At 35.8% G+C, this 24,771-nt stretch overlaps 2 protein-coding genes across 5 annotated transcripts in view; both read right to left on the bottom strand.

Moving 5' to 3' along the window:
- The window catches only part of PGGT1B (protein geranylgeranyltransferase type I subunit beta), a 57,329-nt gene extending 53,421 nt beyond the window's left edge, over positions 1 to 3,908 (bottom strand). Inside the window, exon 1 of one of the 2 annotated variants that reach the window (XM_045838139.1) lies at positions 3,751 to 3,908. In XM_045838139.1, the coding sequence (XP_045694095.1) occupies positions 3,751 to 3,890 (140 nt within the window). In that variant the 5' untranslated portion in view covers positions 3,891 to 3,908. The remainder of the gene's footprint in view (positions 1 to 3,750) is intronic. The other variant, XM_045838141.1, reaches the window with a different exon arrangement.
- A 3,044-nt stretch (positions 3,909 to 6,952) lies between these two features.
- CCDC112 (coiled-coil domain containing 112) overlaps positions 6,953 to 24,771 on the bottom strand; it is a 28,973-nt gene continuing 11,154 nt past the window's right edge. Inside the window, exons 3-9 of one of the 3 annotated variants that reach the window (XM_045838007.1) lie at positions 21,971 to 22,060; positions 15,166 to 15,241; positions 14,383 to 14,773; positions 10,634 to 11,044; positions 9,024 to 9,119; positions 8,207 to 8,325; positions 6,953 to 7,861 (exon numbers count right to left, since the gene is read on the bottom strand). In XM_045838007.1, the coding sequence (XP_045693963.1) occupies positions 7,831 to 7,861; positions 8,207 to 8,325; positions 9,024 to 9,119; positions 10,634 to 11,044; positions 14,383 to 14,773; positions 15,166 to 15,241; positions 21,971 to 22,060 (1,214 nt within the window). In that variant the 3' untranslated portion in view covers positions 6,953 to 7,830. The remainder of the gene's footprint in view (positions 7,862 to 8,206; positions 8,326 to 9,023; positions 9,120 to 10,633; positions 11,045 to 14,382; positions 14,774 to 15,165; positions 15,242 to 21,970; positions 22,061 to 24,771) is intronic. The other 2 variants (XM_045838004.1, XM_045838006.1) reach the window with 2 other exon arrangements.

Consider the following 24,771-nt stretch of genomic DNA (forward strand, 5'->3'; position numbering starts at 1 on the left):
GAGTTACATAGGGGGTTCCAGAATGCCCCGTGAATACAAGTACTGTACAAACAAACTCAAACTGTGGTCAGGAGATCTGCAGTATCAGTTATCACCGGAGAGCTTGTTAGAACTGCAGTATCTCAGAAACCACTCAGACTTATGCAATCAGGAACCTACGTTTTCAAAAGATTCTAGGTGATTCATATACACATTAGAGCTGGGCAGCACCATTGCAATCTGTTTCTCCTATCAGGCAAATAATCTCAGTCTTTGTGTGCAACAGAACCACCAGGGATGCTTACAATAATGCAGACTCCCAAATCCGCACGACGTCCTATGTAGGTCTGGGGACAGGCCCAGGTACCTGCATTTTTATAAGTACCCTGATGTCACTGATTAAGAGCCTCTCACCATCACCATCATACTTTGAGGGATACATTGCTAGACTGTGATATTCTTCAGATAAGGGAGGTAATGAAAAGACAGAATAGTTTCAGATGGTTGGCAGCCACAGTTGCGACACAAGATACACAGGGGAATACGGAAAGACTTAGAAGCAGAAAGGCTGTCTTGTAAAATAATAACTATCTAAACCCTTCTCCTTGAACAGTTGGATCTGTAAAAATAACATAATAGAAAATGGTCAATATTTTGTTCCTCAATAAAAAAAGTCTACTCCATTCCTCTAAACTAGATACAAATGGCAATAAGAACACATAACCAAAAAAATCTCTCTAAACCACCCATAAGAAACCTGTTAATTGACAAAGCTCACAATCCAAGGTTTAGTATTCCCTTGAGGTAACTAGTAACTATCACTTTTCAAAGCTAATAAAGAAAAATCTCAAGTGAAATAACAATATACATTCGAATTTTCATAAAGCCACTATTAAAAAAGTAAAAATTATTCCTGTTGGTCAGTCTAAAGGAAACAGGGAAATGAAATAATTTTGCCAAAATGGTGGGTCAGAAAATAAGGTCAAATATGAGCCTTCTTAAGAATCAACTGTTTTATATCTATCAGTAAAAAGGAATGAACACAGGAACACCTGAATAACTAGTTTAATACCATATCCCCACTCCCAGGCACACGGCAGGCACTCAATAAATGCCTGTAGAATTGAACTGCAGTACTGGGTAAGAATTATGTCTGTCAATCCACTGTTATCCTTAAAACTCTAGTATTAGTAGAAAATTTTGCAACCAGTTGCCTTTGCTTAAAAGGTTGGAGCTTCTTCACAAGTATCTTTTTTTTTTTAGATTTTTTTTATTTGTTTATTTTTAGAGGGGAAGGGAGGTAGACAGAGAGAGAGAGAAACATCAATGTGCGGTTGCTGGGGGTTATGGCCTGCAACCCAGGCATGTACCCTGGCTGGGAATCGAACCTGGGACACTTTGGTTCCCAGTCTGCGCTAAATCCACTGAGCTACGCCAGCCAGGACAAAAGTATCTTAAAGTCAATTATGAATCACATACACCACAAAAGAACTTAATGCTAAACTAATGAATGTAAAGACCGTATGTAAATCAGGAAACTGAAAAACTTTAAAAAATCAGTACAAAAACTGATAAGCACAGATTATCTTAAATGTGTTCCTGAGCCCTAAGAAACCAAAAATGGTTTGTAAAAATTCTATTCAAGTGACAAACACAAAGCATAAAAAGAAGATATATCTCTTTGCTAACGTAATATAATATGACATATCTATTATCTAATATGTAATGTCTGGTCCTAAAATTATACTAATGTTAAGTCAATTATTACATTAGTTGTTCAAACAATTTTGCTGTTTTACCTATGCTGTGACCAAGATTACACAGTTTACTGCCAACATGCATTAGTTTATATGGTTTTGTCCATGCTGAAATTTTAAGGAATAGACCACTCAAACACACCTGCATTTTGAAAATGCAACCACAGACCTATAATAGCTATAAGTAAAGTTCAACAATCACAATAGAATGAAAGATTTTATCCACATAAAATTAATTCCAATAAAATATAAATGTGATTTATTAAAATATTTCTTAACATCCTATATCATACAATTTTGGAACTTTTTCTTAAATTAAATTTATTGAGGTAACATTGCTTCACGAGATATAAATAGAAATCTTAAGTCTAGGTATGGGCTGTGCTAGTCAGTCAATACCTATGGACAGACAAAGGCATATAAATAATGCTTTACTTTTTTTAACAGGAATATTTTTCATCTTTCAGGGCTCAGCTCACATTATTCAACAAATATTTACTTAATATGCTAAATACTGTTTAATGTCCCAGTACAGTGCTGTCCAATAAAACTTTCTGAGATGACGGAAATAACTGAAATAGAAACAAAAACCATTGGTCTATATGGTGACAGAGCAGATGTACTATGGTGGCTACTGAAAACAGAACTGAGTTTTTAATTTGATTTAATTTTAATTAATTCAAATTTAGATAACCAAATGTGGCTTATGGCTACCACACTGGACAGGGCAACCCTACTGTTACAGAAATAAACAAGGTAGGCAAAGACTCTGCCTTTGTGAAGTTTACAATACAGTGTGAAAAAAAGATATTAAAAAGTAAACCAATGAATATATAATTTCAGGTGGTGACTGGAAGTGGAATCTTTTGCAAAGGGTAATTAAAATTAAGAAAGGCATCTCTAAAGAAATCTGGATTAGGTACCTGCCTTTCCCATATGCTCCCATGAACCCTATACAAACATAGCATAGACCCTACTGAAACTGCTTGTCTTGGTCAGCTGTACTCCAGCATCTAACATAATAAATATTTCTTGAACAAGTAAGCATAAGTATTCTATAAAACTTCCAAAACGGACCCAGTCGCTCAGTGTTCAAAATACACCAGAGACTCCAAGAGTTCAAAAAATGTGGAGAAAACAATCTGCTTTCTTCCCAGCCAGTCCCATGCAGTTTGGGAGCCTCACTACAAAACACAGCAATGCAGAGCAAAATTGCCTCCTCCTTTCGTTCTTCTCATCCCCAGACTTTTACTCGGAATGACTAATTCATAGTTTCTTAGCTTCTGCCAGACAACTCCTCAGCCACCTCCAACTTACAAAGCTTTTGCAAATATACTTTACCAGGCTGCTTCACACAACATTATAATTCCTTTGCCAATCTTCTTCTATAGATTTATAGTTCTTGGAAAGTTAATTTCTATTCAAACCCCAGAAGATCCCTTCTGCTCCTATACATCAATTACAATACAGTCACTCAATTAAGAATTAATGAGTCCAATATATAATAACGGAAGAAAACAGACTTTAGTGATGAACACGCAATAACGAATATAGAAACCGGATTATAATGTTGTACATCTGATACCTGCATTTTATTAACCGATGTTACCTCAATTAAAAAAAGTCAATGAATTAGGAAACGGAAACACAGGAGAGGCTGTTTATTTAAAATACGATGACAAACGCTTTCTCTTTTTCCTTTTATACTCGAAAGTAATAAGGCCGGAAAGACGGAATAAAAAGGAAGCTCAAAGTTGACAAGAAAAATTGGAAGTGAAAAAGGCAGAAACTGGTGATTCCAAAATCCCTAGACTTACAGCTCCCAAACCCTTCCGCCGTAGTTCGGGGGGAAGTGAGCGACCACAGGCCCGCCGGAGAGGGGAGGGGCCCGGCAATGCAGAGCCAGCGGCTTCGCAGCCCCCTGTGGGCGCCTAGTTACCCGTGGGACTCCAGGGCTCCTTGCCGCTGAGGCCCGGGACCCGGGACGGCCCTACTGACTGTGGTCACCAGTTACCTGCTGGTCTCAAGCGAAGAATAGCGCTCCGGCAAAACCTGGAGACAGCGCTGGAAGAACCGCACGTGCCGATCCCGCAGGAAATCCAGCCGCTCTCCCTCGCAGTCCCCCACCAGCCTCTCGCCCTCCGTGGCCGCCATGCTGCTCCGGAAGCGACGTCTGCCGCGACCCGGAAGGAATTGGAAAGCGGTACTAAGAAATCCCTACAGGCGAACCGAGTGCAATTACTGTACAGTCAACGGGAAGTCACACGCAGCACTCTGTGGCCCCGGTTTCTTTCTTAGTGGCGCACGGCCCAACTTTTTCTACTCCTTCGATATTTGAGAGGGAGCACAATGTCAATAGTTTTAAGTTAGCTTTGAGAAGATCAAGGACCTGAAGAACGTGATATAGTATATATAATAACAGGAATGATTCAGTATAAATTTTCCAACACTCTCACTTTGGGGGAGGCCACAGTTTTAACCTGATTGGATATGGAAACTAAACTATAACTCAAGCTATGGAAATAGCTTGATTTATAAACGTCTATTAAATAATTATTGACACTATAAAAGTTGAGTCGTTCCCAGTCCTCTCTAGAATATCAGATATTACTCTAAGATGTATCTGAGTGCACTATACATACATATGTTCGCACGTTTGGCTGTTTGCCTCACTCTTCTTTTAAGAGTTGTACTCTTTGCTTGAGTCAATGTTTTGACTTCAGCATCACTTTTATCAATTTGCAACAGCAAGTAAGTTCCAGATGTTCTCCAATTACGAATATACTAAAAAAAGAAAAACATGTTTCTAGCTATTTTTTCAAAAAGAGGGATGTAAGTTGCTTCAGCCATGTTCCCTATAAAACTTCATATGGAAATCTTGAGGGGAAAAAATCCACTCAAGGATCAGGCCTAAAATACTTTTTTTTAAAATAATCAATTGAGCTAATAGAATTTTGGGTATAATTTTAATTAATCGCTTTCTTAGAAAATGTACTTCTTAAAAAATGTACCATGTGGACTGGAGTTATACTTATTCAACAATCCAAAGTGCCTTATATAATTTTAGGTACTACTTATCTTATTCACAGTTTTTCCTGTGTATCTTTAACAAATACTGCATTATCAAATAGCTAAGTATAAGCAGAGGGCTGTCTTTGGTGATTCTTACAAATACGGAGGCCATAATCCTTGCCCTTCAGGTATGCCCAATCAGAGTAGTTTTCAGAACATTATTACAATGAAGATCTCTCTCACACACACACCACCAAATGCCTGCAGATGTTCAAAGTAGAGTCATATCACATGCATTTAACTTACTATATATAAATAGAATCAACTCTGCACACTCTGTGTGTGCTCAGAAAGACAATCCTATTCCACTTGGCCCTTAAGAGTAAGTCAAATATTTCATCTGATTCTCAGCTCAAGAACCAGCAATCTGATCCAAATCTGGAGGAAATACTTCTATGATGGACTCATTGAGAAATAATATAATATACTCCTAGGTAAATAAAAGGATTTTTTTGTGGGTGATTTTGATCATACGAGGTTTTTGACATGTGCATGACAGAATCTAACCCCTATATAAAATGCCACTCCACATTATTAGCTAAAAAGTATAAATAGCTCAAGTCTTCAAAGTAGGAGAATGACAAAGCGTCCATTTATGGAATTTTATTTAGCCATTAAGTGATGTTTGAATTATATAGAAAGATAGAAAAATATGTGTAATGTAACATTAAGTGCTTACAATATAGTAACTAAAATGTGCTCTACATAAAAATAGTCAGGCCTGACTGGCATGGCTCAGTAGAATGAGTGCCAGCCTGTGAACTGGAAAAATAGTCATACCTCGGTACTCATCAGCTACAGAACTCATCAAATCCTGTACTTGTCTCATTGAGATGAGAAAAAAGTGTTTCAGCACTTGGTGCTTGATTGGGATTTGTTGCACTTGCTAGTGCGTGTATGAGCCACGATGTCGTCCCATAAGAGAAATGCTTCATCACTTATTGCTTGCTTGTTTCTCATCAGTTACAGCACTCTTCATGAGTTCCGGAATGAATTAAAGACAAGCACCAAGGTACCATTGTATGTAAGCATACTCTTGGAAAAAGTTACTCTGTGGTGGTGGAAGTACAGGTGCTTTATAACATTTTTTAGTGTTTTTTTCTAAATGTCTTAATATACTTTTCTTTTGAAAATTTTATTTATTCATTTCTAGAGAGAGGGGAAGAGGAGAAAGAGAGGGAGAGAAACATAAATGTGTGGTTGCCTCTTGTGCAACCCATACTGGGACCTGGCCTGCAACCCAGACATATGCCCTGACTGGGAATCAAAATGGCAACCCCTTGGTTTGCAGCCCATGCTCAACCCACTGAGCTACACCAGCCAGGGCTAAATGTTTTAACATACTTTTAGAACCACTATAAGAAGTGTTTATTTGGCATCTCTTCTATAAGCTTGCAACTGAAGACATTTATTTTATGTTTATTCTACATAGTCTATATAAAGGATCCATATAACAAATTCCTCATTTATTTTAGATTCAGGTAGACGGATGAGTTTCTTCAAAGAAACTTCCACACCTTCTTTTATTAAAAAACAAAATAAAAATAAAAAACCCATAAGAATCAGCTACAGAACTATTAAAAAACAAAATAAAAATAAAAAACCCATAAGAATCAGCTACAGAACTATTAAAAAACAAAATAAAAATAAACAAAAAACCCCATAAGAATCACATTGCCTAGTACGCTTACCTTAGATGCAGGAAACTGAAAGCTGCATTTGTGTGCAAAACAGAGCAACATGTTAGTAAACAGCACATAAAAACCTAGACTTTTCTGTATCTTCTAGCTGTTCAATTCTATTTTTAAATTCCCTTGTTCTGTTATATATTTTATTTCTAAAGTGCCTCAAATAATTTAAAAAAGTCATGGAAAATGAATACTATAAAATGGGCATTCCTGATTAAGGATGTTTTATGTTAATTTTCCTATTTTGCACCAATAACTGTACAATTAGAATTCAGTTTCCTTTGGAAGTTATATCTACTTTGAATAGTAAGTGTAAAATAAGAAGAGGTTTTGACCACTACTCATAGTAAATTTCTGAATCATCGGGCCTAAATGTATCAAGTTATAATTAAAGATACTCTAAGATAAAAGTCATAAGAAATAAGTTTTCTATGTTTATTATGCATATGATAATTTTCCTATAAGATGAAAGCTAATTAAAGTTAGGAACTAAGATTTTATAATATGAAAAGTTGAGTCAAATTGTTATATTGTGTTTTCATGTACAAAAGTTTGGAAATTTTTTAATTAGCTCTTTTAACCAAATATATTGAGGCAAACAGAAGAAGAAAACTGAATCAGCCAGGAAGACGTGAAAGACACAACAATTTTATAAATGTGTAAAGTCCAGAAAGGCTGGAGGGAAATTTGAAAAGCTAAAGGAAACCAAAAAGATTTTTATAAATAATACAAATAACAGAGCAGATATGAGATGTCAGGTGAGGCATATTTTTAAAATTAATATTCTTTATATAAAATCAAGCATGCTTCAAACAAATACAAAGTATTTATTACACAAAAATCTAGTAACTGACAAACTACCAGTTTATAAACTTAGAAAAAGTACTTATTCCATAACTAAAACAAAAAAACCCATACATTTTTGTTACTCAAGCTAACTTACCTCCAAAATATAAATGTTACAAAATTTTGGTTTGAAAAATGTCACTCTGTGATTGTCTCAATTTATTTTGCTGTGACATGACAAAATCAAAATATCTTTGAAGTGTTTTCAATATTTTAAATGAAATACTGTTTGTAACATAAACTCATTCAAAAAACTTTTACATCAATAATAGGCCAACATACACATTAAATACCCTCTTAGTATAAACAGGAAGTACTAATGACAATACCACTTGGAACTTAATGACTGTCAATTCACATACAACACAATAATCAGTCTGTCTGGGCTAGTGATATTTTAAAAACATGGTTAGTACTCTGTCCTGTTATAGCTGAATATGCTAACATTCCATCAACTGAATACCAATTTCATTGTCTCATATTCTTTTCTAAACTCCTTGTCTCCAGGTTGGAATAGCCCTAAGGAGAAGAAGAAAAGAGCAATTATAAATACATGGGAAATTTTTAAAAAATCCTAATTGATTAAATGTTAGCTTTTATTTTATTTTTTTATAAAGCAAGTTTTATTCAAGTAGATAAAGAGGCCAGGGTGCAGGCATTGATGTGAAAGAAGCGAAAAGTATGCATCCGAGTAGATGTGGGCCAACTCCTGAGCCCATTAAATGTGAACTTTTAAAAATGTATATAGATTCGTTTATCAACTTTTCCCTATTGAATATAAAATACATACAGAAGTTGCATAAAATATAAACATGCAATTATTAAATTATCATAAAGTGAACACCCATTCTAACTCCTTTATACCTGTGTGGGATACGTAGAAGTGGCCCAGAGCCTGTTGGTCCTATCTTTTTAGTCCGTTCTTCCCAACCTTTGGTAGGTTTGTAAAGCCTAGAGGGGTCTCTGCTAACATTGTTTTCAACCTGTAATGAGAAGTAAAATGAGTGCCAGTTAATTTACCTGAAATATTGTTTGTACTTTTGAGTAACATCTGTAGTAAGGATCTTAATAAGAGAGCAGTTTAAGAAAAATATCTGATTTGAACTAAATAATAAAACTGTTAATAACCTCTTCAGCAAACTTTTCAATGTATTCATATACCTAAAATAAAATTTGGACTACATCAACCTATTAATAAACCGTTAATTTAGTTTATTTTTTTTAGTTCAGTTATTTTATTCTATTTCTATTATGAGGGAAATATGATGCAGCAGAGTGTGATAGTGGCACAACCAGACAATAAATTTAGGATAAATAACCACTAGTAAGTCCTTCGTTTACCCATAGGAGTCACCAGCATCTTTAGCTATGAGTATCACCATTGAGGTTCAGCAATGCTGTTGGTCTAAAAGAGAGGCTCATACAGAAACAATGAAGAAAAGAACAGAATAGAAAGAGAGAATTAATTTAGGATAGAAGAAAATGTGCTTATACTGTGAAATGGTAGAATTGAAACAATAGTTGCTTAAATTGTACTAAGCTATACTTATGTCAGTAAGTATAAATTTTAAAGATGATACAGAAATAAAGCTGGATATAAAGAAAATTGATGTTTGTATCCTTGCAAATCAAAGAATTAGGATAATAAGAATAAAAATAAATTAATCTGAGTACTGAGTACCTTTTCTTTTAATTTTGCCAGTCTTCTCTGTTTTTCTGCCTTTTCATCTTCCTTTGTCTGTCTATCAAGAATTTTCAATTCAAGTTTATGTAAATCCTAAAAAACATACACCAACAAAAAAGGCAACATTATGAAAGTAAAAGCCCTGACTGGTGTGGCTTAGAGGGTTGAGTATCCTCCTGCAAACTGAGAGGTCACAGGTTTGATTCGCAGTTGGGGCACGTGCCTAGGTTGCAGGCCAGGTCCCTGGTTAGGAGCCTGCAAGAAGCAATGGATCAATGTTTCTTTCCCTCTCTTTCTCCTTCCTAAAAATAAATAAATAAAATCTTTTTTAAAAAAAGAAAGTAAAATAACTAGAATTTGTTTCAAACTTTAGTGGCTTGGAAGTAAAATGAAATCACCCTAAATATTAACATTCCTTCAATATTGACCTTTTCCAACAATAGTAAAAGCTTTACTTTCTTTGAATATAAATATAATACATGCACATCCTTTTGGAATCACTTTCTTTTCTGTGTCTCTTATTTTATGTTCAATTTAAAACTCCTTTTCTTTTAATAGGAGAATTAAGCACACTTTCATTTATCAATACAGGTATGTCTGGTTTTAGATCTCTCATATTTTTTATTTCACAGATTTTCTTTTTTCCCATGTCTTATGTGGCCTACTTGCTTTTTTTGGGGAAAGGGGTATTTTGTTATTTAGGGAGATTTTTTTTTATAGAGACTAAAAGAAATTCTACTAATAATGTTTCTATTTTTTGTACTTCCATTGCTTTTTGCTTTATGAGTACTGTTGGTATGTATTTTGATGCATATATCATTTTATAGCAGTTATATTCATAATAGGTATATTTCATTTGTACCCTTTTTCATTTTAAAGTAAACTTCCTTGTCTTTTTAATACTCTTTGGACCGAATTCCACTTTGTCTGATAAGATTATAATCTCTCTGACTGGCATATTTCTTGTACATATTTGCCTAAATCACTTATAGTCCTACCTCTCAGCAATACTCTTGATTCCTTTAAGTATACACTGAGTATCTATAATATACAAGGTACAAGAATGAACAAGAGGACAAAACCTCTACCCTCATGAAGCTTCTATTATGGTGGAAGATGGACAAAGAACAAGTAAGGAAGTCACCTGTGAGGAAAAGATAGTTTGGCAAAGAAAATACATTCATGACCTGTCCTTGGCTACCTTTCCAGCCTCGTCTCCTACTGGTTCCCATCTTGTACTTGATGCCCTAAGAATGGGCTTCCCCCACAAACTACTGTTACACTCCTTTCTTCTCCTTCAAGACTCAACTCAAGTATCACTTCTCTCTGATACTAATAGCTATGGTAAGCTTCCTTCCCTACATATCCGCCTCCTAAAATTCTCTGTCACACCTCAATCACTACACTATCTACCACATTATACAGAAATCTACTTGCACATCTTTCCCACTAAACTACAATCTACTAGAAATTAGGGAGCATGGCTTATTCATTTTGGTAGGTACAAGTCTAACATATCAGAAGTACTCAATTTTTCCTGAACTGAATCTGGAAACAATACCTCTATGTGCAGCATTGCAAATTATTTAGGAAACATATTTACTCACTCTTTCTTGAAATCTGGAAATTTCATCAGCAGCAATTTTCCTTTTTTCTGCCTTTTCTGTTTTTTCTCTTTTCTCCTTTTCAAGTCTTAAAAATTCTTCCTGTTCTTTTTTCTGCTGGGTGTAGTTTTCTAGTAGTAATTTTAGTTTAAATTGGCGTTGGCGTTCCTTCTGCTGCCTTTTCTCTTTCTCTTCCTCTTCTTTTAACTGGGAAGCATATTTCATTGACATTTCTATGCTTTTCTGTTTTCTCCAAGCTTCCACTGCCAATTTCTTCTTTCTTTGTTCTTCTTTTTGCTTTTGATTATCTTCTTGTTTGTTATGAAAAAGCATAGGTATGTTCTCTGCCTTTTCCTTTAACTTGAAAATTTGCTCTTTTTTTTGTTGCTTTTTAGCTTTCCAATTCTGAATAGACTAATTGATGAAGAAAACAGAGCAAAAGAAGAATATTTTTAATAGTCAACAGCACTTTAAAATACAACCTCAAGTCCATCTTTCTAAAAAGAATATTGGTTGCAGGATGCTGGTTGCTTCAGTTTCCAAGTGCTTTTTGTCATTGTTGTTTGTTTTTAACCAGTGTACTTCTTCTACTTGTTTTAAAAAATTAATGTGTCTTAAAATGATTTATGCCTTTGGCCTTCCTCTTCCTCTCTTCATCCCCAGGTGCCTAAGTACTGCATCTCATTTGTTTGTGTGCATGGGAAACACCCTTTTCCTCTATCATCTCACTTTCAAATCCTCTAAGCTTAGAATCCTTTCCGAGTGACCCTTTTGTTCAAGTATCAGAAGAGGAATTAAAAGTGGCAAGGTTGAGAGCATGGGCTCTGAAGCCAGGATATTCAGGATCAAATCGTGGCTTTGCCATTTACTAGGTGTGACCTTGGGTGAGTCCCTCAAGTACTCTGTCTTCATTTTGCTTATCTGTAAGTGGTAGGTAGTACCTCTTAAGCAAAGATATTGCAAAGATTAAAATGAGTTAGTGACTGGCATGTAGTGCTTTGTAAGTGTAAAAAAAAAAAACAAATTAGCTTAATTTACATAGTGTATGTAAAGATTATTTAAAATACTAGCAGCCTTCTATATGCCATAAAGGATATATCCACTGAATTTCTTTACCCTCAAGTCAGAAAAGTGTTCCCTCATCTTTCCTCATGGTGTATCATTCATTCATTCAATAAATCCTTATTGTATGTATACTCTATATAAGGCAATGTGATAGAAATCATAGATGATTAAAGTAATACCAATTGCCATCTAGTACAGTGCTACTCAATGTGGCGATGCACAGCAATATCAGGGAAAGTTCAGGCCATGTCTGAAAATAAGTATCTTTATTTAGGCAAATAAAGATAAAAATGATAAATCTCCTACTCAGAATCTTAGATTTAAAACTACATTTCTGATGTTTGCCTTCAAATTTCTTTCTCCTCCTCCAACATGCTCTACTTCAGTAAATGGCACCTTGATTTTCACAGCCTCTCCTACCTCACCCCTACCATTTAGTCAATCATCAAATATCAGAAAACAGTGAGTGGTTGGGAACAAGAAGAGTACGCTAGAATCAAGGTGCTTTACCTTTATTACACGAAGCACTGTGTCTGTTCTTTTCCCCTAGAGAGGTTTTTCTCAAACTTTAGCTTGTAACAGAATAACCTAGAGGACTTGTTAAAACACAGATTCCTGGACCCCATCCCCAGAGTTTGGATTAGCGGCCTGGTGAGTTCTAACAAGTTCCCGAGTGATGCTAATTTTGCTAGTCTATACACCACTTTGCTGGGCCAGTAAAACCCCATGTTTTCAGTATCCAGGAAAAAAGCCCAAATAATTCTTAACAGCTTGTTATTTTGAGTTTTTAAAAATGACTTATTTTTCAAAAATTTTCTTAAAGTCCCAAATTTCAATCTTCCTACACTTAACTGATTCAGGGGAGATGAAACAATTTATTGTTTCCTGTAAAAATTTAGACTAAACATGGAATCAATATTTTTTTGATGCTCTGTAGGTATGTCATCTGTTGAATAGTCATACTTTTGTTGTTACCTCAAGCAAGCTGAGGTTTATAATAGCTGAAGTCTACAAAAAATGTGACTCAGACTTCAAGTATCTAAACCTGTGGTTTGCAACCAGGGGCAATTTTTGTCCTGTAGGGACATTTGGCAATGTCTGGAGATGTTTCTGGTAATCACAACTAAGGGAGTGTTACTAGCATCTAGTGGGTGGAAGCTAAGAATGTTGCTAATCATTCTACAATGCACATGACAGCAGTCACAGCAAAGAATTACGTAGCCCAAAGAGTCAACTGTGCCAAGATTGAGAAGTCATAACTAAACCAAAGCCAGAAAAATATTATGAAAATGGAACTGTTGGGAACCATCCTGCCTGGTTTCAGGAGCTGTAACCCCACTGACAGACAAAAAGGCTCCATGGGTAGAGAACCTTGGGACCATAAACCACTAAGGAGACAAAACTTATCCTCCCGGCAGGGGTCCAGCCTCTGCCCTTTTTACTTCACCCTGCTTGGCCCTGGAGGATGGCTGGATAGTCAATGATGAGTGACATTCCTTACGGAAGGAACAACCTAAGGCAGGCACAGTTGCAAGGGGGGGGCATTAGGGAAGGACTTAGAGGATTGTGGAGGAGGGACAAAAGACCCTCACCCCTCGGCTTCATCATAGCCTAAGTCCTCATTCAATCTGTAAAATGTTTCCTAATCTTTTGGCTGCCTTGCTTCCCCAGCCTGATTCAGACCTGAAACAATGCCGAAGAGGGGTGCAACCCTGTGCCAGAACCGGCGGTTCCTAGCAGGGGGCGATCAGGCCTAAGAAAGAATGCATAAAGTCCTGTGAAACCTGCTTTGCTAAGAATGTTTTCAATTGAAATGTTAATGGTCCAAGCACAAAATAAATTTGTTTCCCAAGGTTTTGCAGCCGATTAGTCACCCTATCTATCAGACCCTGACTCAAAAGGACCCCTGTGATCCCAGAAATGTTATCTGTAAGCCATACCTCCTTTCTTTGATATGCATCCCTATGCAAGCTAAACTCAATAAAAGCCCATCGAGAGAGAAGCTTGACACCTTTCTCCCGAGAGAGGCTTGTCAGCCTTTCCTCCCCAAGCAGATCATGTCTTGGTAGACTTATACTCATCTGCGGTGCCTTGGGGAGCTCTGCAGGCTGTGGCAAGATTGAGAAATCCTAACTAAACCAAAGCCAGAAAAATATTTTTGTGAAAATGGAACTTTTTAGATATTTGCTACACTTAACAGTTACTCTTTTCTCTGGAGTAGTCAACATTTGAATCTTTTCAAATAAGCAATGAGGCTGAAGTTCTAAACCTCAATGAAACTTTTAAGAGTCAAAGAATTTTTCTGCTGCCTTTGTATTTCTTATTGAAAACCATGTGGCCTTTGCTGCTAAGATGCCTTTTATCAAAAGCCTGGGCAGATCCGGATTTCCCACATTTCTGGTGGACACATGGGGTTTTGCCCATAATCAGAAGTTTTCTGGGCCACTATGTTATTTCTTGGGGTAGAAATGTTAGCCTTGAGAAAGTCAAACCATAGTTCCATTAGTTAAATAATGTTACTTAACTTCTCAATGCCTGTATCACCTTCTATAAGTTTGGGGGGGAGGGGTGGTAGAAACTGCAATATATCTCATGGACTTGTAAAGTTAATAAACATTAAAGAATTTAGCGCAGTACCTAGAACACAGAAATATACAACAAACAATGGCTATCATAATTATTATTACCTCTTTTTTCCTTTCCTCTAGGGCCAGAAATTTTTGATACCATTTCTCATGCTGTTGAACCTCATCGTGTGTTCTTCCAGGAAGGTGTTCTAGAACTTCTCCCATAAATGTTGGCTTTCCTTTGTGTTTGTTTCTCACCTTTACAAAGTTCTGGTGATCAAAATCATCCCAGCCCCCTTGTCGACCTCCTGTTTGCTGAAGGAATTTTTCAAAATCTACCACTTCTTCTGGAAGAGTACTTGGTGTTACTTTGTCTACAGGAACTTTGCTTGACATTGCCCTAAAAGTTTCCTCTGTTTCTGAACTACCCAAAGCCCATGTGTCAATTTTTCTTGATATGGTGCTCAACTCATTTTTAGTTGTTTTCTCTTCTTTAATAAGCTCTTCATATCTAAAATTTCAAAAATAAAGTTGAATAATAAGATATAAACCAATCCATATTAACTCTTTATTTTTCCTCTGATTTACATTATTGCTCTTTTCATGTCATCTTCTCTACTTAACATTATTTATGTTTATAAATATAGTTCCTGAGGTTCCTCAGAGAATAAAACAATCTTTCAAATTCTTATCTGAGATTTTATAGTGTCCAAATATAAATGAAAATTCACATTAAACACAAAAAGCAATCTAAAACGTAAAAGAAGAAAAGTGTTATGTTGGGTTTGCATAAAACTAATATTAAATACATAACAATATAATGGTTTATATATAACAACTTAGTGGAAATTTGGAAATATATATAGGTCAATAATTTTATATTGAAATGTGTTTAAAACATACATCAATCTCTGCTCTTCCTTAAAAGTATTAATTGCATTTTCGATTTCTTCCATCATTTCTCTTAGCTTTTCAACAACTGTAAAAAAGAAAAAGGAAAATTATATCATTTCAGAATGACTAACAGTTAAATATTGGGGAAAAAAATGGAATGTTCCCCTAATTTAAAAACATTTCTTAGCCTAAAGAATAAGAAAAATGTGCTTTTAAAAAGAGAATTTTTATGGTTCTAAATTTTTATTGCAAATTTTCCCCTATGTATACATATCATTACATCATTACTGTTTTCCAAAAATGTTTTTTCTTTTTGTTTTTTGGTTTAATCTTTATTATATTTTTTCCATTTCCACTTAGTACCCTTATACCTCCTCCCCCCTAGTAATCAGCACACTGTTGTCCATGTCCATGAGTCCTTTTCCCTTTTTTCTTAATCCCTCCACCTCCTAACATCCCCCAACTAGCTGTCATCTGTTCTCCATCTATGAGTCTGACCCCGTTTTCATAGTTAGTTTAATTTGCTCATTACATTACACATATGAATGAAATCATGTGGTATTTGTCTTTCTCTGATTGGTTTATTTCACTTAGCATAATGTTTTCCAGGTCCACCCATACTGTCACAAAGAGTAAAATTTAACTCTTTTTTATGGCCGAGTAGTATTCCATTGCATAAATGTCCTATATTTGTTTTATCCGCTCATCTATTGATGGACACTTGGGCTGCTACCATATCTTCGTGATTGTAAATAACGCTGCAATGAACATAGGGGTGCTTATGTTCTTTTGAAATAGTGTTTTAGATTCCTTCAGCTATATTCCCAGAAATGGATGGCTGGGTCAAAAGACAGACCCATTTTTAATTTTTTGAGGTACATCTCCATACTGCTTTCTACAGTGGCTGCACCAATCTGCATTCTAACCAACAGTGCAAAAGGGTTCCCCTTTCTGCACATCCTTACCAGCACTTGTTGTTTGTTGATTCACTGATGATAGCCATTCTGACAGGTGTGAGATGATATCTCATTGTGGTTTTAACTTGCATTTCCCTGACGATTAGTGACATTGAGCATTTTTTCATATGTCTATCGGCCATCTGTATGTCCTCTTTGGAGAAGTGTCTATTCAGTCCTTTACCCATTTTTTATTTGGGTTGTCTGGTTTTTTGGTGTTGTTTTGTAAGTACTTTGTAAATTTTGAATATCAACACCTTATCAGATGTATTGGCAAATATGTGCTCCCAGTCTATGGGTTGTCTATTTTGTTGATGTTTTCCTTTGCTGTGCAAAAACTTTTTAATTCAATGTAGTCCCATTTGTTTATTTTTTCTTTTGTTTCCCTTGCTTGAGGAGATATATCCAATAAAAAGTTGCTACAAGCAGTGTCCGAGATTTTGTGCCTATGTTTTCTTCTAGGATTTTTATGGTTTCGATTCTAACATTTAAGTCTTTGACCCATTTTTAATTTATTCTTGTGTGTGGTGTAAGCAGGTGGACTAGTTTCATTTTTCTGCACATATCTGTCCAACTTACCCAACACCATTTATTGAATAAACTATCTTTAGCCTATTGTATGTATTTGCTTCCTCTGTTGAATATTAATTGACTATAAAGTTGTGTGCTTATCTCTGGGCTTTCTATTCTGTTCCATTGATCTATGTGTGTGTTTTTATTCTAGCACCATGATGTTTTGATTACCCTGGCTTTATAGCAGGGGTCTCCAGTCGGTGGCCTGTCAGGAATCTAACCCTGAGCAAAGCTTTCCTGAGCTCTGCTGACTATCTCTCCCCTATGCCTTCCTTAGTGGGCAAACGAGCAAAATTCACCTGAGCTGAACCTTCTATATCCCTGCCCTCCAAACTGGTCCCTCGTGCTGAAAAGGTTGGGGACTGCTTCCTTATAATAGAGTTTGATGTTAGGTAGTATGATTCTTCCAACTTTGTTCTTCTTTCTTGCATCACTGTTGCTATGAGGGTCATTTGTAGTTACATATAAATTTTTGAAATATTTGTTCTAGTTCTATGAAATATGTCATTGGAATCTTGACAGGAATTGCAGTGAATCTATAGATTGCTTTGGGTAGTATGGACATTTTAATGATGCTAATTTCCACTGAACATGAACTATCAATGAACATGGTATATGCTTCCACTTACTTGTATCTTCCTCAATTTCGTTCTTCAGTGCCTTATAATTTTCCACATACAGGTCTTTTATATGCTTGGTTAGGTTTATTTCTAGGTATTTCACTCTTTTTGAAGCAATTCTGAACGGGACTGTTTTCTTACTTTCCCTTACTGTTAGTTCATTATTGGCATATAAAAATGCAATCGATTTCTGGACATTAATTTTGTATCCTGCTATTTTACTGAACTCATTTATCAATTCTAGTAGGTTCTTGGTAGAATCTTGGGGTTTTCTATTAACAGTATCATGTTATCTGCAAATGAAGACAGTTTTATTTCTTCCTTTCCAATTTGGATGCCTTTTATTTCTTCTTGTCTGATTGTTGTGACTATGACTTCCAGTACTATGTTGAATAAAAGACGTAAAAGCGGACATCCCTGTCTTGTTCCTTATCTTAAGGGGAATGCTTGTAGTTTTTGTCCACTGAGTACAATGCTGGCAATGGGTTTGTCATACATGCCCTTTATTATGTTTAGGTATGTTCCCTCTATTCCCACTTTGCTGAGAGTTTTTATCATAAATGTGTGCTAGATTTTATTAAATGCTTTTTCTGCATCTATTAATATGATCATGTGGTTTTTATTCTTCCTTTTCTTTATGTGGTGAATGACAGTTATTGGTTACAAATGTACCAACTTTGCATTTCCAGAATAAATCCCACTTGATCATGGTGTATGATCTTTTTTAAAAAGATTTTTATTTATTTATTTTTAGAGAGAGAGGAATGGAGGGAGAAAGAGAGGGAGAGAAACATCAATGTGTGGTTGCCTCTCATGTGCCCCCAACTGGGGACCTGGCCCACAACCAAGGCATGTGCCCTGACTGGGAATCGAACCAGCGAGCCTTTGGTTTGCAGGCCTGCACTCAATACACTGAGCTACACCAGCCAGGACTATATGATCTTTCTGATGCATTGCTATATTTGGTTTGCTATTATTTTGTTGAGGATTTTAGCATCTATGCACATCAGGGATATTGGTCTGTATTTTCTTTTTTTTTGTAGTGTCTTTATATGGTTTTGGAATTAGGATAATGCTGGCCTCAGAAAATGAGTTTGGGAGCCTTCCCTCCTCTTGAATTTTATGAAATAGTTTGAGAAAGAGACATGGTAAAGAGAATGTTTGGTAAAATTCACCTGTGAAGCCATCTGATTCAGGGCTTTTGTTGGTTGGGAATTTTTTGATTACTGCTTCAGTTTCACTTGGTATAATCTGTCTATTTAGATTCTCTGATTCTCCCTATTCAGTTTTGGAAAAATGTATATTTCTAGGAATTTATCCATTTCATCCAGGTTGTCCAATTTGTTGGCACATAGTAGTTCATAATATTTTCTTACAAAGAAATACAAAGGCTTTCAAAGTTGTTATTTCTGTTTTTTAACTTGTTGTTTTACTTATTTGGGTCCTCTCTGTTTTTTTCTTGATGAGCCTGGTTAAAGGTTTATCTTTTTTTATCTTTTCAAAGAACCAACTCTTGGATTCATTGATCTTTTTTTTTAAAAGATTTTATTTATTTATTTTTAGAGAGGGAAGGGAGGGAGAAAGAGAGAGAGAGAAACATCAATATTCGGTTGATGGGGGCTGTGGCCTGCAACCCAGGCATGTCCCCTGACTGGGAATAGAACCTGCGACACTTTGGTTCGCAGCCCGCGCTCAATCCACTGAGCTACGCCAGCCGGGGCTGGATTCATTGATCTTTTTTATTTTTTATTTTTAGACTCTATTTCATTTATTTCTGGTCTGATCTTTATTATTTCCTTCTACTTACTTTGACCTTTGCTTGTTGTTCTTAAGTGTCAGGCTTAATTATTTATTTGAGCTTTTTCTTGGTTTTTCAGATAGGCCTGAAATGCTATGAATTTTCCTCTTAGGATTGCTTTCCCAGTGTCCCACAGATTTTGGATTGTTGTGTTCTCATTTTCATTTTTTCCAAGGTATCTTTTGATTATTTCCTTGATCTTGCTGTTGACCCATCCATTGTTTAATAACATGTTATTTAGTTTCCATGCCTTTGTGTGTTTTTCAGTGCTGTTCTTGTGATTGATTTCTAGTTTCATAGCATTGTAGTAAGAAAACATGATATGATTTCAATCTTCTTAAATTTATTGAGACTTGTTTTGTGTTCTAACATGTGGTCTATCCTAGAAAACATTCCACGTGCACTTGAAAAGTATGTATATTCTGCTGCTTTTGGGTTAAATGCTGATGATGTCAATTAAATATATTTGATCTAGTGTGTCATTTAAAGTCGCTGTCTCCTTGTTGATTTTCTGCCTGGAAGATCTATCCATTGAAGTAAATAACTTGTTAAAATCTCCAACTACAATTGTATTTCTGTCGATCTCTCCCTTTATGTCCATCAAGAATTGCTTTACATATATAGGTGCTCCTTTGTTGGGTGCATGAATGTTTACTATGGTTATATCCTCTTGTTGGATTGTTCCCTTTATCGTGATGTAGTGTCTTTCTTTGTCTCTACTATAGCCTTGGTTATATTATATAGTCTATTTTGTTGGATATAAGTACTGCTACCCCAGTTTTTTTTTCTTTTCCATTTGCATGAAACATCTTTTTCCATCTCTTTACTTGTCAGTCTCTGTTTATCTTTTGAACTGAGATGGGTCTCTTGGAGGCAGCATATATATGGGTTTGTTTTCTTATCCACTTGGCTATGCTATGCTATTTGGTTGGAGCATTTAAGCCACTTACATTTAAAGTGATTATTGATAGACATGTATGTAGTGCCATTTTGTTAGGCTGTTTTCCTCTGGGTTTTTTTTTTCTTTCTCTTTTTTTTTCTTCTTAAAGCAAGTCCTTTATCATTTTTTGCAGTACTGGTTTGGTGTTAACAAACTCCTTTAGCTTTTTCTTGTCTGGGAAGCTCCTTATTTCTCCTTTGATTTTAAATGATAGCCTTGCTGGGTAAAGTATCCTTGGTTGTAGGTCCTTGCTTTTCCTCACCTTGAATATTTCATGCCATTCCCTTCTGGCTTGAAATATTTCTGTTGAGTAATCTGATGACAGTCTAATTGGTGTTCCCTTGTAAGAAACTACCCTTTTCTCTTGTGGCTGTGCAGGGTCAGGGTGGTAGTGCTAGTACGTTGTCTGTAGCTGTCTACTGGGTTTGCAGGCTCTGGGGTATTCCAGGTGGTACCAGCCAAGGTCAGGCCCTACCTATGTTCTGCCCTGGCCCATCCAGCCTGAGCTACAAGGCAATCTGAAATGGCTGCTATTTGTGCTGGGCTTGGAGGTTCCCAGGCAAAGTCAGGCTGTGAACCTCAGCTGGCTGTTGCTAGTGTGGGCTTAGGGTCACCTAGCAAGAGTTATAGGGTCTGGGGGCTTGCCTAGCTCAATTGTTGCTTGTTTGAGAGAATTTAGGAAGTTGTGAAGCATGAGCCAAGACCAACCATTCATATGGAAAAGCCACTGTAAACAGCTTGGGTGGGCCTGAAAGTTGGGTGGGGCAGAGCCTCTGGGGGCCTCCAGGGTGAGGCAAACAGTGTTAGCCAAGTTGATGGAGTGCCCACTTTTTTTTTTTACGGTTCCTGATTACTGTCATTCTTATAAACTACAATACCATTATAAAAATATTAACTCATGTTCTCTTCTAGTATTTTTATGGTTCCATGTATTAATTTAACAAATTATAATATTCATATTTGCTACTTTTTAGTGCTTACTATGTTACAAGCAGTGCACAAATGCTTTGTGCGAACTGTCTCACTTCAAGACCCCAACAATTCCATGAGTTAGGTCCTGCAGTTATTTCCACATTAGAGCTGAGGAAAAGAAAGCTCAGAAAAATCAAATGACTTGACCAAAATCACATAACTGATAGATCAAGATTTGACTGAACATCTGATTAAGTCCATTCATCGCAAGCACTTTACTGCTTTGATCATTCAGGAATGAATGTTGATATAAGTATAGAGGTTAGGATACAATTTTGTTTTTTAAAAATGACTAGCATTTGCCCCAATACTATTTAACCATTTCTTCAGGTATTTGAAAAGCACCTAAAGCAACTATTTCAAAAAGCAAATGACAGGAAAACTACTAGGCTAAGAATCAGGATCCTAATTGGTCCTCTTCATTTTTTCCTCTTCATTGGCTCAATCTGAATTTTTACATAGCACAGATTCTTCATCCTATAAATGACCCTAATATCTGTCCTGCCCACTTCATAATTTATAAGGATTTATAGCATTTTAAAGATTAAAAAACCATATCAATGTCGGATAGCACAGTTCTCCAATGTATCCCTATGAATCCTTAACCAACAAAGGCTTAGTTCCATTAATGCCAAATAGAAAAATTCTTATTAGAAAAGTATACATTTTTTGCCCTGGCTGGTGTGGCTCAGTGGATTGAGTGCCGGCCTATGAACCACAAGGTTGCCAGTTGATTTCCAGTCAGGGCACACGCTTCCTGGGTGGGCTGCAGGCCAGGTCCCCTGTAGGAGGAGTGTGAGAGGCAACCACACATTGGTGTTTCTCTCTCTTTCTCTCTCCCTTCCCCCCCTCTAAAAACAAATAAATAAAATTTTTTTAGACGTACACACTCTTCTAATGAACAACAGAAAATACTAATATATCAGAAAAGAATATAAAATCTAAATGTACTTACAATCAGGAGTAGGCTTCACATCTTTTAACTGATGCTGAAGCTTCTTTACATTGTTATGTATTTTGGCCAATTGTTGCTGGATTTTTGCTCCTATAAAGGAAGAAGTATGTACTTTAAAATAACTGTATGGCAAACATGGTTACAATTCAGAATTCTACACCTGGACAGATCATCTTCACTTAGTAAAAGATAGCCAAGAGCAATTAAGTAATGAACAAAAGATGGTTCCTTAGGTATCAAAACAGCCTGAACATTTTAATAAATACCCTTGCTCTAAATAAAGCTTTTCTCATTTTCCTCCAATATTTAAAAGCACAATGGGTTAAATGTACTATAACATGTGCCATGAAAATGTTTTTTCTTTTTTTTACTCTGTGGAGATGGACTTATTGGACACAGTTTTATTTTTATTTTTTTATTTTTATTTTTTTTAAATCTCCACCCGGATATATTTTTTATTTTAGAGAGAGAGAGGAAGAGGGAGAGAAAGAGAGAGAAACATCAATCAGTTGCCTCCCATACATGCCTGGGACCAGGGACTGAACCCACAACCAAGGTATGTGTCCTGACTGGGAATGGATCCTACAGCCTTTTGGTGTACGAGATGATGCTCCAGCCAACTGAGCCAGTCAGGGCTGGACACTGTTTTAAATGCATGGATTAGAAACTTAGGCTTAGTCATGTTTTGTTCTTCAACAGATTTTTCTTTAATTTTTTATAATTTATTGAAATAGAATTTGAAATAGATCTCAACTTTATTTTTGGAAATATTAAAACTGTCTAAACAATATTAATTCTGTGAATACTGACAAACTTCCTATGAGAATTAATTTCATCTAACCATATCCTCTGAGCTGTGGGGGCTAATGATACCCACTATTACAGCCTTGATAAAGTGCCTCAGGTGCCAGTTAGTGGTACCTGCCCTACAGGTTGCCTAGCTCATCCAAAGGACCAGCCTGAAAATGTTAGGCCCACAATAAAAGCCTGAAAAACAAAGAAAGGCCTTGCATACATTTTCAGATGTTCCGTATCAGCAACAGAAAGACTGGATTACTCATTTATATTTTCTCTCTGAATTAATAATCTTACTTTAGTATTTTATTTATTTGGCTAAAACCATGTATTTACATGTACAAGTCTATATTTGTACAATACATTTAATAGTAATGTCATTTTATCATCTTTTGGTACTTTATTTATGCCCCTCCATTTTTTTCAATGCTCTCACAAATGAATATGAAGCACCCCATAGCTCTGTCCAAAAGTCCTTAAAAGCAGTTAAAAAAATTACCATTATATAAGGGCTTAAAGCCAGTGCTAATATCTAAAACAAAAATATGGCATTGGCTTATTTTTTGAATTAAAATTCAAGTGTCCCAGAAAAGGAGAAACTTTATCCAATGTATTTTAATAGGGTCTTATTCACTGTTGGAACTTCAGGTCAAGAAAGTTCTCTAGTAAAGTTAAGTAATTAGAAAAGTATTTTTGTTGTTTTGTTTTTGCCAGTGTGATCAGCTGCAGTGACACCACTATACAGCAAGTCATCTTTTATTTATTCATTTGGAACTGCCATGCCATTCTACAGGCAAAGCACTTAAATACAATAGTACATAAATGCAGGCTAAAATTGTGGCACCATATTTGAGGTAAGAAAAAAGTATTTTCTATTTCTAGACTGTAATATGGGGAGGGAAAACTTCTGTATCCCTATACTCAGTGCATTCCTTCCTCTCCTAAAGAAGATAAACACAAAGTGTGAATAAAGAGAGGCAGAAGTATAGCAGAAAAATAAATAAAAAGGTAAAAATAAAGAGGTCTTAAGAGAGAAACTGAAATGACTTAAAATGCAGAATATGAAGATATTCTACTTAGTGGCATGACTGAAATAGATCAGCCTCTCAGTTGTCTACAAAGGAACTAAGGGAAATTAAGAGATAGTAAAGCTGGAATGTTTAGATTGCTCTATGAATCAAAGAGGAGAACCGAAAATTTGGTTTTCATATTAGGTCCTGTTGTCATTCAAACAGAAGAGGGAGAATGATTCTTGCCACTACCTGAAAAAATGATAACTTTTTAAAACAGTGCAATGTTACATTCTGAAAGAAGTTATGAAGAATTTCTTTTAATTGGTTACAAGGGATTGCCACAAGCTGTATAATCTCTACATAAGTTAATATTTTATAAAGTTTAGTTGATAACCATTATTTTTCCTTTAAGCAATGCTAAGCAGTTTTTAATTATAATCTAAGAATCTTTCAATATATAAAATCTACCCCACAATGAAATAAGGTATACTTGTAGAATTCTTTTTTAAGGCCAACATTTAGTATACTATTAACAATGACTGATATTCATAGCAAACAATAAAACATTTTCTATGCAATCTACAAGGCACTTTCTCACATGTTATCTCATGGGATGCACAGGACAGTTCCCCTGAGGAAGACGTGGTAGGTGTTATATCACACACAGGAAACTCAGGTTTACGAGATTGTGACCTGATCACCTCATGCTATTAAGTACGGGCTCTGATTCTGTTGCCGTTCTCTTAGTCCAGGTCTCAGTCAACAATACTGGGGTGATGAGCTAAGACCAGATAGCCCAGGAATAAATTTCTGTTAATTTTAAGGAATTTTAATAACATTAACTAGTTTGTCAACCAAAAAAACCCTTCTTTTCCTATTAAATTAGAAGAAATTCACATAGAAAATAATCCAGCTAGAATCACTAAATAGTAACCTGACGAAATAAATACATATCCCTAAAAGACAAACTCATTACTAACTAGAAATTACCTT

This window comes from Phyllostomus hastatus, unplaced genomic scaffold (assembly GCF_019186645.2).
Source record: "Phyllostomus hastatus isolate PE091 unplaced genomic scaffold, TTU_PhHast_1.1 phas_contig_254, whole genome shotgun sequence".
Classification (NCBI taxonomy): Eukaryota; Metazoa; Chordata; class Mammalia; order Chiroptera; family Phyllostomidae; genus Phyllostomus; species Phyllostomus hastatus.